This window comes from Hyperolius riggenbachi, chromosome 6 (assembly GCF_040937935.1).
Source record: "Hyperolius riggenbachi isolate aHypRig1 chromosome 6, aHypRig1.pri, whole genome shotgun sequence".
Taxonomy (NCBI): domain Eukaryota; kingdom Metazoa; phylum Chordata; class Amphibia; order Anura; family Hyperoliidae; genus Hyperolius; species Hyperolius riggenbachi.
In genome coordinates, this window is record NC_090651.1 from 53,587,432 (window position 1) to 53,601,455 (window position 14,024).

Below are 14,024 nucleotides of genomic sequence, written 5' to 3' on the forward strand. Positions count from 1 at the left end.
ACCAGGCAGAGCGACCAGATCGTCCCCCTTTTTTCCCCACTAGGGGGATGATGTGCTGGGGGGGTCTGATCGCTCCTGCCTGCGTGTGGCTGGCGGGGGGGGGGGGCACCTCAAAGCCCCCTCCACCTCAGGATTCCCCCTCTCCTCCCTCCCTGGGGATCGGAGGCTGCACAGGAACGGATCTGTCCTGTGCAGCCTCTTAACAGGCTCCTGCCTGTCATGTGACAGCGATCCCCGGCCGCTGATTGGCCGTGGATCGCTGATCTAGTACAACGCTGCTACTGTTAGCAGCGTTGTAAAAATGTAAACAAAGCGGATTATTTCAGCTTGTGTTTACATTTAGCCTGCGAGCTGCGATCGGCGGCCCGCAGGCTATTCACGGAGCCCCCCGCCGTGAATTGGCAGGAAGCAGCCGATCGCGCGAGCGTCTGTTTCCGGATTAATTAGCCTGCAGCCGGTCGCTGGTCCTGCAGCTACCACTTTGCCGACGCGGTTTATGATTGGCAAGTGGTTAAAGAGAATGTATAGTTTTTAGAATATATATTTTTTTGAGTGTTTAGCATGGATTTTTAATTTCATTAGAATTATTCTAAGCCTGTTTCAGCTTTCAGGGCTCTGCCTGGTAAGGTGTTGTGAGTAGCAGACAGCATCACTTTACTGTTCCAGTAAACAAATTTAAAGGGAACCTGAAGCGAGTAAAATTACTTAGAATAAACACATGACGTAGCTGCAAATGAATATTACATATTAACGTCACTGTCAGTTCCTCTCAGAAGCTCACCATTTTCTTCTTACAGTGATCTCTTCCAGTTCTGACAATATTTTGTCAGAACTGAAATATACCAGTTGCTGTCCGTTATATATCAGCAGCTGTCAGTTACAACTGAATGTGCAAGGTAATGTCCATGTTTCCCTATGGCTCAAGTGGGTGATATTACAGTTTAAAGGGAACCTAAACTCAGAGGGATATGGATGTTTCCTTTTAAACAATACCAGTTGCCTGGCAGTCCTGCTGATTTCTTTCTCCAAGGTGATCCAGCACAGCTCTTTTATCAGAAAATTACTTTATTGGATCATAAAAAGTACATACATCATAGCTGCATAGTGGCTACGGTCCACCGTTTCGAATCATCACAGTCCTTGTTCACGCCACACAGCCAAATGAATTGATACGCGTACAATGCGTATGTTTTTCCGCATCGCGGCGGTAATTGGACGCCTGTATAGGCGTCATTGCGTACGTCTTTCCGCATTGGCGGTCATGTGACGTCGGTTGCCATGGCGACGGCGGGCAGTGCTTGGTGTACGCTTATATGCACTTTTATATTGCTGATGAAATGTCTGTGCCCATGCCCTCTGCATCATGATGCCCTGGATTTTACCCTGGATCTTTTTAGACTTCTAATAGGTGCAATAGATCAGAGTTAGAAATGTTTTTCATTTACATGTTTATGTTGTTGCAATGACATCATGCATTTCAAAATGTTTGACAAATGGAGTGGGAGGGTGGTACCCTTTGTGGACAAGCCCTGTAGTTCCCCATCAGGTCCAGTCATTTGCATAGGTTCCTCTGATTGGTTGCCATGTCATAGTTTTGACTATATAAGGAGCATGCTTGCAGTTGTTCATTTGGCTGTGTGGCGTGAACAAGGACTGTGATGGTCCGAAACGGTGGACCGTAGCCACTATTCAGCTATGATGTATGTACTTTTTATGATCCAATAAAGTAATTTTCTGATAAAAGAGCTGTGCTGGATCACCTTGGAGAAACTATACGCTATACCCTGTGGGTACAGGGGTGGATCCGCTGCACGCTTATCCCCGACATCGCTTGTGTGCGGTCTCACACATCTTTTTGGCTGCTGATTTCTTTGGCTGCAGTAGTGGCTGAATCACACACCTGAAACAAGCATGCAGCTAATCCCGTCTGACTTCAGTCAGAGCACCTGATCTGCATGCTTGTTCAGGGGCTGTGGCTAAAAGTATTAGAAACACAGGATCAGCAGAAGAGTCAGGCAACTGGTATTATTTTAAAAAGGAAAATTCCATATCCTTCTCAGTTTAGGTTCCCTTTAACAGTGTGCTGACCAGAAAGCTGTTATGGGGTAGTGGCCATTTTTAAAATGGAGGACAGAGAATTCCAGTGATCACAGTGAACAAATAGTACGCAGTAGAGGAGAAAGAGATTGAGGAGCAGACTACACAGAGGTAAGTATGACCTGTGTATGGTAATTTTGACTTTTTATTTTCTCTCTTTAAAGAGAAACCATGACCAAGAATTGAACTTCATGCCAATCAGTAGCTGATACCCCCTTTTACATGAGAAATCTTTACCTTTTTTCTCAAACGGATCTCAGGGGGCTCTGTATGGCTGTAATTTTGCATTGAAACCCCTCCCACAGGAAACTGTGAGGACTGGCAGTTTCCTGTCTGTGAACTTCATTGCATTATGGGAAATAGCGGTTTACAACTTTTTCCAACTGCCAATAAAGCAAGCAGCATCTAATTCCAGTGACATCATCTGCCAGCAGTAAAAATGTCACCATGTGATTAATGTCAGAATGTAAATCAGGGAGAGGAAAGATTTTACAATGGGCAAACACTGACAATCATTTATACATAATTATTGTAAAAATGAAGCACTTTTTTATTACATTATTTTCATTGGAGTTCCTCTTTACCCATGCCTACGTTCGCTCAATGACTGTCACAAGCAGGGATTAGGACTCAATCGCCCAGGCAACAGTTCAGGGCAGAGTACTGTAAAGACACATCGTTAGGATATAGTAATGTGTTCTGTTGCCAAAACAGCTTCCAGCTGGTGGAATAAGGAGGGGGATAATGCGCTCACATGAGATGAGACGGCATTCCAGATGTGTCATGGCAGCTGTACACACCCTAGACTCCTGGAAGAATCAGCCCCTACCAGCCACCTTTATCAGGTTCAGCCTAGCGAGTGTACAAGGTTTTACATTGCAAGACAAAGTCCTCAGACTTGGCGATTGTCCTATTACTATCTATGGAGGTATGTCATTACTGCACTGCCCAAACACCAGGGCTTCTACTTATAAAGCCTGCTAGTCAAACCTGGAGGTGGAGCACCAGATAGAATGCATTTATTTGTGTCTTGTGTATCTTGCCTATAAATTAGGCTCTGCTCACCTATGCGGTTAGTCACTCAGATGCAGCCTGTCTTGGGAAGTACTGCCACCTCTCCCCTAATTTTTAATATTACCTTAACAAAAAACTATTTTTAGCGTGAAGTTCATATTAAACAGAAATGGGGGAAAAATAATTACAACACATTCCCTTTAAAACATAAGACTCTTGAAAACTGTATAGTGCTTTAGCAACTTTAGCGCTGCAAAGAAGAGGCATGGAACGGAGATGACTAATCATGCAAACTGAAAGCTGTAAGGGAAGGCAGCAGCAGCAGGGTTGTCAACTTGTCGCTTTACTTACTGGTGTAAATAAACTGCAAAGGTTTTGGGGCTGATCACAAAAAAAAAAAACCAGACACATAGCAGAATTTGTAATTATCTGAATCTCTGCCCTAATGAGACTACTGTCCAGCTGAGCTAGTCAAGCTTCTGATCGGTGCAGTGTTGGAGCGGATGCCGCTTAAGGCTACTGAAGGAATGACAGACGCTCACAAAACGGTCAGGTAACAAAGGTGCTGTCAAAAACCATGCGTGATTAACTATTTAATCTTAAGCGAGCTATCATCTGTTGCCAGCGGTAAGCTCAGGTGGGATACAGAGAGCCTTTGCCATCACAGTCACCAATATGCATTAATAAAAATTGCTATTTCAATCTGAAACTAAGCTAGCAGAGGTTTTATAAGCCTGGATTGGATTTTTGTTTTGTTTTGCTACAGCTTAATTCTTTTTCTTCCGCTTCTCGAAAGCTAAGAAGGCTACAGTAAGGCTGCTTGCTCCCAAGTCTGACCTCAGTGCTGCAAAATGATTTTATCCTTGCTCATAGCTTTACTTTTCCCATAAAATAACACATAAGGGGGTTGATTCATTAAAGTTAACACTGCGTAACAGCGAGTTATCAGCTGTTATGTGCGTTATAAAACTTAAGTGCCTTAATTAGTGTCCTTGCTATCAAAAGCATAGCAAGCTTAATCTGGGAGCGAGCACGCTGCCCAGCTATGCACGCCACATTGCAGCATAACGAATGCTAATAAAGAGTGACAGACAGCCTATTGGGCCAATCAGAGTGCAGGGATCAGTTCCTTCAATGTGACTGGACCCGCTGGTGATGAGGGCCGGAGGAGTGGCGCCGCGTTAGTTATTAGCATTCACTATGCTGCTGAATTGCAGCAGAGTGCCCGCTCCTAGATTAACCACTTCAACCCTCAGTCGTTTTTCACCTTATGCATCAGAGCAATTTCCACCTCCCATTCATTCGTCAATAGCTTTATCACCAATTATCACAATTAATTCATCTATATCTTATTTCCTCTGCCACCAATTAGACTTTCTTTGGGTGGTACATTTTGCTAAGAATTATTTTTTTCTAAATGCATTTTAACAGGAATATTAAGAAAAAAAAATGAAAAAATGCATTATTATGTCTCAGTTTTTGGCCATTATAGCTTTAAAACACATGCTACCATAATTAAAACCCACACATTTTATTTGCCCATATGTCCCGGTTTTTACACCATTTAAATGATGCCCCGATCACAATATTTTATTTGGAAATAAAAGGTGCATTTTTTCCGCCACTATTTACAAGCTTATAATTTAAAAAATATTAGTAATATACCCTCTTGACATGTCTATTAAAAAAGTTCAGACCCTTAGGTAATAATTTATGTTTTTGTTTTGTTTTTAAATTGTAATTTTTATTTTTATTTTTTTTTAGTAAAAAATTTAGTGTGAGTATTTTTTGGGTGTGGGAGGTAAACAGTTAAATTTAAATGGAATTTATTGTGTTTTGCGTGAAAAAAAAATAATGTATGTACATGTAGTTTTACTATTTGGCCACAAGATGGCCACAGTCATTTTTTTAAATTCCATCCTGTAAGCGAGCACTCTCTATTACAGGAAGTATAAGGAGGTCGTGATTTTATTTTTTTTTAATGTTCAGAAAGACCGCGGCTTCTTGTAAGAAGCGGTCGGTCTTTCTACCGGGGACATAGATGAATGAATGGGAACTTTGTTCCCATTTATTGATCTCCGGGCTAAGGTGGCGGGGCACGGGAGCATGCAGGCGATTGCACAGGGGCGCACAGCAGCCTTTTGGGCGTGACAGTCACGTCCAAAAGCTAAAATGGTTAAGCATGCTATGCTGCCGGTAGCTCGCCTAGCGTGCAAGGACACTAATTAAGGCACTTAAGTTTTATAGCGCACGTAAAAGCTGCTAACACTCGCTGTTACACAGCACTGAATCAACCCCAAGGTCTTTTGATGCATGATCATTTTATGAATACTTGTCATCAGCAAGCTCATGAAGCTGAAATAACTTCATTAACCAACACTAAAGCTGGATACACACACTATTACTGTCACCCAGCAGGGAATGGATTGAGACTTGATACCTATGGTAACAGTTCAGGGTTGAGTGCCATACAAATGCGTAGTTAGCCAAGAGGGTAGCAATGCGTCTGTTTCTATAGATGAGAGAGGAGAGGAAACGTGCAGCAAAGAATGAAGCAGCTTCCAGCAGGCGGGTAACGGAGGACAACAATATGCTCAGGGGGTCAGTCGGATGTTACGGTCGCTAAAAATCAAGTTTGCCAAATCTTTAGGCGACATCAGTGGGCTCCTGTACACTCACTAGACTCTTGTCCTTGTGGGCAAGACTCATCTAACAATGCAAGCCTGAGTGAAGAGAAAGTGTTTAAACACACTTCGCTCCATGCTCATCTGACCTTTCTAGGCTCCATAATGCATCTGGCCTCCCCTGTCTAGCTTCTGTATGCCCCATTTGAACTCCATACATATGCGCTGTCCATCTATGTGCCCTCCATGTAATCTCTCTCACGTGGCTATGTGTAGCAGCCTTGGTTGAGAACGTCCTGGACATTTGAAGTTCCTTTCTTTCCGAACTGCACATGCCCAGATGCTCTCTGTCACAGCTGCTGTCCCCAGTCCAGGGGAAACATAATACACCCCAATACAAGGGGTGTGCAGAGTGGACTGCACATGCGCCAGGCCCTGACTGGCCCCAGGCATAGCTGTGGTCGGGGATCACAGAGAGGAATATATGTCTCAAGAAAATATTCCCAGTGCATTTTTTTTCCCCACATTTTGTTATGTTACAGACTTATTCCAAAATGGATTACATTTTATTTGAGATGCGCTAATATTTATTAAAAATAAAAAAATTGAGAGAGCATATGTACATAAGTATTCACAGCCTTTGCCATGAAGCTCAAAATTGAGCTCAGGTGCATACAGTTTCCTCTGGTCAACCTTGGGATGTTTCTGCAGCTTGACTGGAGCCCACCTGTGGTAAATTCAGTTGATTGGACATGATTTGGAAAGGCACACACCTGTCCATATAAGGTCCCACAGTCGACAGTTCATGTCAGAGCACACACCAAGCAAAAGTCAAAGGAATTGTTTGTATACCTCTGAGAGAGGATTTTCTTGAGGCACAAATCTGGGGAAAGTTATAGAAAATTTTCTGCTGCTTTGAAGGTCGCAATAAGCACAGTGACCTCCATCGCGTACAAGAGGATTCGTCGCCGGGAGACTTGGGCGCAGGATACAGCCGGTATGGCTTATCCTGCTGCTGCACAAGTTCCCGGCGACGTTAATTACTATTCCCCCTCTAGGTCAACGTAGATAGTGGGGAATGATGTAATGCGGCTTCCAGCTATTGCTGGAGGCCGAATTACAGCGATTTAAAAGTAACTTCAGCTCCATCTTCTGACGGCGCCGAAGTTACTCACTGTGCGCCACTATAGCCGTAATTCATATTACAGTATATGGTGGCGCCGGCTGCACTGAAGTCTCCTGCACTGGATTGCCATTGTTCGCCTCCATCTTCCGTAAGTGGAAAAGTTCAAAACCACCAGGACTCTTCCAAGAGCTGGCCAGCTATTTAAACTGAGCAATCGGGGAGGAGAGGAGAACCTTCCAGAAGGACAACTATATCTGCAGCAATCTATCAATCAGGCCTGTATGGTAGAGTGGCCACACGGAATCCACTCCCTAGTAAAAGACACGTGGCAGCACGCCTGTAGTTTGCCAAATGGCACCTGAATGACTCTCAGATAGGGCCAGATTTACCCATAGGTCCGATAGGCTTGTACCTACAGACGGCTCGCTAGCTGCCAAAGTGCTCACTTCCCTTCCTCCCTGTAGAGTGCAAGCAGAGCGAAGACTCACCAGCGCCGACATGCCAGTGATGATCGCTTCTCTTCCATGCAGTGCGTCCAACGTCATCTCCTAGGTAACAGCGGTGTCTCTTTGCTATGGTACGACGCTGCCAGTACGTACAGGCGCGCCACAGTGGCCAATTGGGGGGGCGCATCGGACTATTATAGTGGCTGGTGGAGGACACATCTGATTATCCATAGGGGCTGGTAGGGGACACATCTGACTATCTATAGGGGATTAATGTGGGCACATCTGACTACCTATAGGGGATTAATATGGGCTCATCTGACTACCTATAGGGGATTAATATGGGCTCATCTGACTACCTATAGGGGATTAATGTGGGCACATCTGACTACCTATAGGGGATTAATGTGGGCACATCTGACTACCTACAGGGGATTAATGTGGGCACATCTGACTGTCTATAGGGGCTGATGGGGGACACATCTGACTATCTGTAGGGGCTGATGGGGGACACATCTGACTATCTATAGGGACTGATGGGGGACACATCTGGCTATCTATAGGGGCTGATGGGGGACACATCTGGCTATCTATAGGGGCTGATGGGGGACACATCTGGCTATCTATAGGGGCTGATGGGGGACACATCTGGCTATCTATAGGGGCTGATGGGGGCACATCTGACTACCTATAGGGGCTGATGGGGGACACATCTGGCTTTCTATAAGGGCTGATGGGGGACACATCTGGCTATCTATAGGGGCTGATGGGGCACACATCTGACTATCTATGGGGGCTAATTGGGGCACACATCTGACTATAAGGGCTAATTGGGCAACACATCTATCTATAGGGGCTAATTGGGGCACATCTGACTAACTATAGAGGGTAATGGGGGCATATCTGACTATAGGGGCTGGTGGGGCATTATAATAATAAAAAGGGGTAAGACTTGAGGGGATGTGGTCTGCATTAAGGGGCGGGTTTAGAGCAGCAGAGCTTATGTGCCTATAGGCTCCTGAGCTGTAAATCCGGCCCTATTTTCAGACCATAAAAAAACAAAATTCTCTGGTCTGACGAGACAAAGATTGAACTCTTTGGTTTAAATGCCAGGCGTCACATTTGGAGGAAACCAGGTACTGCTCATCGCCAGGCCAATGCCATCCTACAGTGAAGCATGGTGGTAGCAGCGACATGCTGTGGGGATGTTTTTCAGCGGCAGGAACTGGAAGACTAATCAGGGTAAAGGGAAAGATGACTGTAGCAATGTACAGAGACATCCTGGATGGAAATCTGATCCAGAGCACTCGAACTCAGACTGGGGCAATGATTCATCTTTTAGCAGGACAATGACCCTAAGCACACAGCCAAGAAATCAAAGGAGTGGCTGAAGGACAACTCTGTGACTGTCCCTGAGTGGCTCAGCCAGAGCCCAGACTTGAATCCTATTGAACATATCTGGAGAGATCTTAAAATGGCTGTGCAGCGATACTTCCCATCCAACCTGATGGTGCTTGAGAGAAATTGCAGAGAGGAATGGGTGAAACTGGCCAAAGATTCGTGTGCCAAGCTTGTGGCATCATGTTCAAAAAGACTTGAGGCTGTAATTACTGATAAAGTACTGAGCAAAGGCTGTGCATACTTATGTACATGAGATTTCCCAGTATTTTATTTGTAATAAATTTGCCAAAACCTCAATTAAACTTTTTTCACATCGTCATTATGGGGTGTTGTATGTAGAATTCTGAAGGAAAAAAAATGAATTTAATCCATTTTGGAATAAGGCTGTAACATAAAATAGAGACAAGAAAGTGTAAGAAAGGCAAATGTGTGCCTCCTGAATAACTTTGAAAAGGCAAATAGAGCGTGGGGATTTGGATTTTAAAAAATGCGCACGGATGACACATTTACTAAAACACTAACCTGTATAAACCGCAGGATCCATATACGGTGGACATGTGGGTATTTCACAGCAAGACGAGGGGTAAAAAGAAGCGAATTCCAGGCTGCATACAATTTGCAAGCAAGTAAGAATTACTCTCTAGGTCTCTATACTACCCTCTCTATGGTCTCAGTCCTACTACCACTGGTCAATCCTACAGCCTTCCATATCAGCACTTTTAGGATATGCAGAGGACCTCCCTGCAGCTCCTGAGCTATATAATCCTTAACCCAGTATTATCACTTGACAGTCAGTGCAATGACGTGGCAGAAGAATGGACAGCTGTTTGGTGGCAATGCCCACTTTTCTCCCCATGCCCATCACACACACTTCAGGTAGACTTTAAAAGATGAGTTGGCAACCATGGACTAAGGGAGATGCAAAAATGTAACCTCTGATTTTGATTAAAAAAAAGCAAAAGGTGACCATGTGCTATGACTGCAAAGCAATGTTAACCCCTCAGCAGTGTAGGGGTCAATCATAAAGCATCTAAACAGACTATGCAGGCAGAACTGCAGGGGACAAGGGAGGGGTTGGAGGAAGGATGGGGCAGGTTCTTTGGTATGCTAGGCTCTACTTACCTTCAAAAGTCAAATAAAACTTTCCTCTGTCAAACCAAATGAGGGAAGGCTGTTCATTCTCTGTGTGGAAAGGATTGAGGGGGGGCGGGATGGGGGAGGTTACAAGAGAGGAGAGAGAGAAGGACACAGAGTCAGAGCAGGACAACACTACAATACTGGGTTGTTGGGATGGTACTACAAGCCGTTGTCTACATGTCTACAGGGAAAACACCACTCACTCTGCACTTCCGGACTATAGGAATGGTCAATGGGATGCTAATCATTCCAAGTACTTATACACTGTATGCAAATTTATGCAGCTTGGGCAAGGAATACTGCATCTGATTGGTCCATTTCAAATCTGCAAAAAAAACTGCATCAGCTCTGAATTTTCAGCATCTCACTGACCATCCCTACTGAAATAGGAAGCCTTAAAGGGAACCTGAGGTAAGAGGGATATGGAGGCTGCCATATTTATTTCCTTGTAAACAATGCCAGTTGCCTGGCAGCCCTGTTGATCTTCTGTCATAAGCAGTGTCAGTGTCAAAACCTTGAAACAAGCATATGGACAATCCAGTAAAACCAGTCAGAGTACCTGATCTGCTGCATGCTTGTTCAGGGGCTATGGCTAAACGTATTGGAGACACAGGATCAGCAGGACTGCCAGGCAACTGGTATTGTTTAAAAGGAAACAAATATGGCAGCCTCCATGTCCCTCTCATTAAAGCTGTCCTTTAAAGGATACATTCACTCAAGACTGACATAGGAATGTTCAGTAGGGCTTGCTGTATAGAATCACCCTCTAGCTGCTTATGAGCCTTCCGGAATCCAGCAGTGAGATATCCTCTACAGAAGCTTGATCTGCCACTATAGTGGCCATTGTTGCCTTGCTAGGACTACGCAATACTTTACAGCGGAAACGCCACCCAAGAAATTGCTTTGGTTTTACCGATTTATAAGCAGCCAGAGTGTGATTTTACAAACCGAAATAGAGACTTCAGTTTTGAATCTACTTTGCCATTTTAAAGGGAATGTATAATTTTATATACAAGTGTTGCTTTTTTTTTTTTTTTTTTTTAAACCATATTAACTGTGCAGATAAGCACTTCATTGGCAAGTTTTGTGAGCAGGAAAAGATCTTGCTATACTAGTGTGTAGTACTTTTTTTTTTACATTAGTAAAAAAGGCAAGTCCCCTGACATGGTGACTGAAAGTTGACCTTTGGCCATTACTGGCAGAGTATTCAAGCGCACCTCAACTGACCCCATAATTGTTAGACTACACATGAAAATATGTGTAGTATGGGTTCCTAATACTCAGAAGTCCCCACTTGGATGAGCTCCCCTCTGTTGGTTGCAACCAGACCTGTGAAGTCGGTACAAAATTCATCTGACTCCAACTCCTCAGTTTATGAAACCATAAACTCCAGGCACCCAAAAATTGCCCTGATTCAGACTCCTCAACTACACAACCCTGGTTGCAACGCTCTACCCCACGCCACTGCTTTGTGGTAGTAGTAAATCAAGCATAAGCTGTAGGAATGGCGCATGCTCTATCCTACTCTAAACTCCCTGTATGTCCACGCCCCCATCTGGCTGTGCACAAAAGCTGAAGCCGGGAGCGTTGTAGGCTTGTGTACTTCAGAGGCGCTTCTTGTTTGATCGACATAAAGATCACCTACCTAATAGGAATGTGGCAATAAACTATATACCGTAATCTGAGGTTATCGTCACTAAAAAAAATCAGGTGTAAATCTTCAGCAGTCGCACAAATTTGAGCTTCAATTATTTTTATTCAGAAATGGATTGCTCTAAAAGATTAGAACATTTTTATTTACCTAAATAGCGTTCTTCAAATTGCAGATATAGAATATATATGCGTTTCAAAGACAAATAGTAGTCTGTTTTGAGACATCTCATTTAGTGTTGTGGCTATGGCGTTTTTTTCACTTCTTGAAGAGAGATTTTTCCAGTCTGGATAATGCACATAAATCACATAGTGCCCAATCCAGGCAATAAGGAGGGTGTTACGGGGCTGTCCATGCAACATTTGCAACATGCAGCCAGCCACTGTCCTGGAGCAAAGCCACACATTTTCTTCCTCGTGGCTCCACACAAATGTGGTTTCAGGGCATCGACATAGTTGTCACCCTTAGCTGTCCACCTGGAACCCCATGCAGGGTTATACCGCATAAATCCAAGGAAAGAAGAAGCTTGACTTTACACCATCGAGGGACACATGGAATTTTTGTGGTGGTGGCGAGTCCAACATTCCACACACTTGAGAGATGGTCAGGGACATGTAAACTTGATGAAAATTCAGCCAATTTTGACTTTGCACATAACATCTCTATCAACAGTGTTTTTGAACACCTCAACTCTTCGTAACTGCTCTTCTGTTAGATTTTTGGGTACGTAGAGGGCACATCACACATTTTCAGCTTCACTGTTAGGATGTGTTGAATCCATTCAAACTAGATGCCAAATGAAGCCAAAAGTTCTTGTAAAATAAGTTTTCATCTTCTTGTAAAAGTTTTATGTCCTCGGCAATGTTGCATGTTTCCAAACATTAAGTGTCATCAAAATGCAACAGTGAGGCTAATCAATCATTCTGTCACTGTATGCTTGTTATCAATCTTCAAGAGTTTCATAACCACTCTTCACAATCACATACCTCTGCTGTACTCTTACAGGGACATCTGCTCCTTCCCCCATGTTTCAGTGGGCAATTGCTTAGGAGAACTCCTGGAGAAGCATGTTATCAGTTTTGTCAGCTGATAGATTTATAAAGTTCAGATTTACTGTAATGACTTCCTGGTTTGAACGCATGATCATGACCAGTAAATCAAAGCCTTAAGCCCAATCTACACGATACGATTCTTTGTACGATTAGATTACGATTCTATTTACAATTCGATTAAATCCGACATGTCCGATCGAGATTCGATTCAATTTGATTTGCCATTGTTTTGCAATAGCAAATCGAAATTAATCGAATCCCGATCGGACATGTTGGATTTAATCGAATCGTAAATAGAATCGTAATCGAATCGTATCGTGTAGATTGGGCTTACAAATCTATCAGCTGATCAAACTAATCACATGCTTCTCCATGAGATCTCTTAAGCATTGCCATTCCTACTTCACAGCATGCAAGGTTCCTACACACAAATCTTGCCAGTGTAACCAGAAGATGGTAATTAAAAAATGTTTATGCCATCTTATATTTTCATGATTAAAATTGTTTTAGAACGAATCAGGGTCAATAATAATTATATATACAATCCCTTTAATTTCTGAATTTAACAGCAAGCATCACCACACTTCAAGACCTACATAGGGAGGCTACAGGAGTCTAATATCAATCAGACAATAATGACGTGTTGCTGCCTACATCTGTGTTGGCACCAATAATGGACTATGGAATGTTATGATCACTGTCCAGAATATTACCAGGAAGAAATCTCTAGCACCCCTACAGGATGGGAAAGGCAGTACATGTTCTGCACACCTGTATGGTCTTGTCATAAAACAGAAGACATTTTATAACTTAAATACTTTAGATTAAACCCCCACACTGCTAAAAGATTTTTTTTTCACAGACATCACATTACATTTGGTTGCGATGCCACACATTTTAAAGCTGATTATCATCATTTTATTCTGTTATAAATTGTATTTATTAAACACAATTAAAGCTTAACTGGATTGATCAATGAATTAGAATGGCATCTGTAATGTATAAATTTGTTTCTACACAACAAAAACAGTTCCTCAAACTCTCCAACCGGGATGGTCAATGATTTGAAAATAATTCCGAGTTGATGCAGCATTTTGCACATAGGTAAATGTAGGCAGCTTGAAGAGGGACCAATTGACTCCCGCCAACTTGGAATTGGATTGGTCCATTTTCAAGGTGCATGCATCTATCTACAAAATGTGCATAGTCCTGCATCAACTCAGAATTATTTTCATATCATTGATTTTCCCTACTCAGATTTACAAAACTGACTGTTCCAAATTCAAATAGAAGTTATTTTATAAAGGTCATAGGTTTGTCCTGATTAGATTGCATTCCTAAAATAATACTATTACCGTATATACTCGAGTATAAGTCTAGAAATGTAGGTCTGACTCGCTTAATAAAAGTATAGAGGTCGACTTATTCATGAGTCATGGGCAACACTGAGCACACTGAGTAATGTGTGTACTAATA

At 43.0% G+C, this 14,024-nt stretch overlaps 1 protein-coding gene across 12 annotated transcripts in view; it reads right to left on the reverse strand.

Moving 5' to 3' along the window:
* SGIP1 (SH3GL interacting endocytic adaptor 1) overlaps window positions 1-14,024 on the reverse strand; it is a 206,634-nt gene that overhangs the window by 31,864 nt on the left and 160,746 nt on the right. For 5 of the 12 annotated variants that reach the window (XM_068239286.1, XM_068239287.1, XM_068239280.1 and 2 more), the window contains one exon: window positions 9,831-9,890. The exons of the other annotated variants lie outside the window; for them this stretch is intronic. In XM_068239286.1, coding sequence (XP_068095387.1) covers window positions 9,831-9,890 — 60 coding nt within the window. The remainder of the gene's footprint in view (window positions 1-9,830; window positions 9,891-14,024) is intronic. 12 annotated transcript variants of the gene reach the window in all.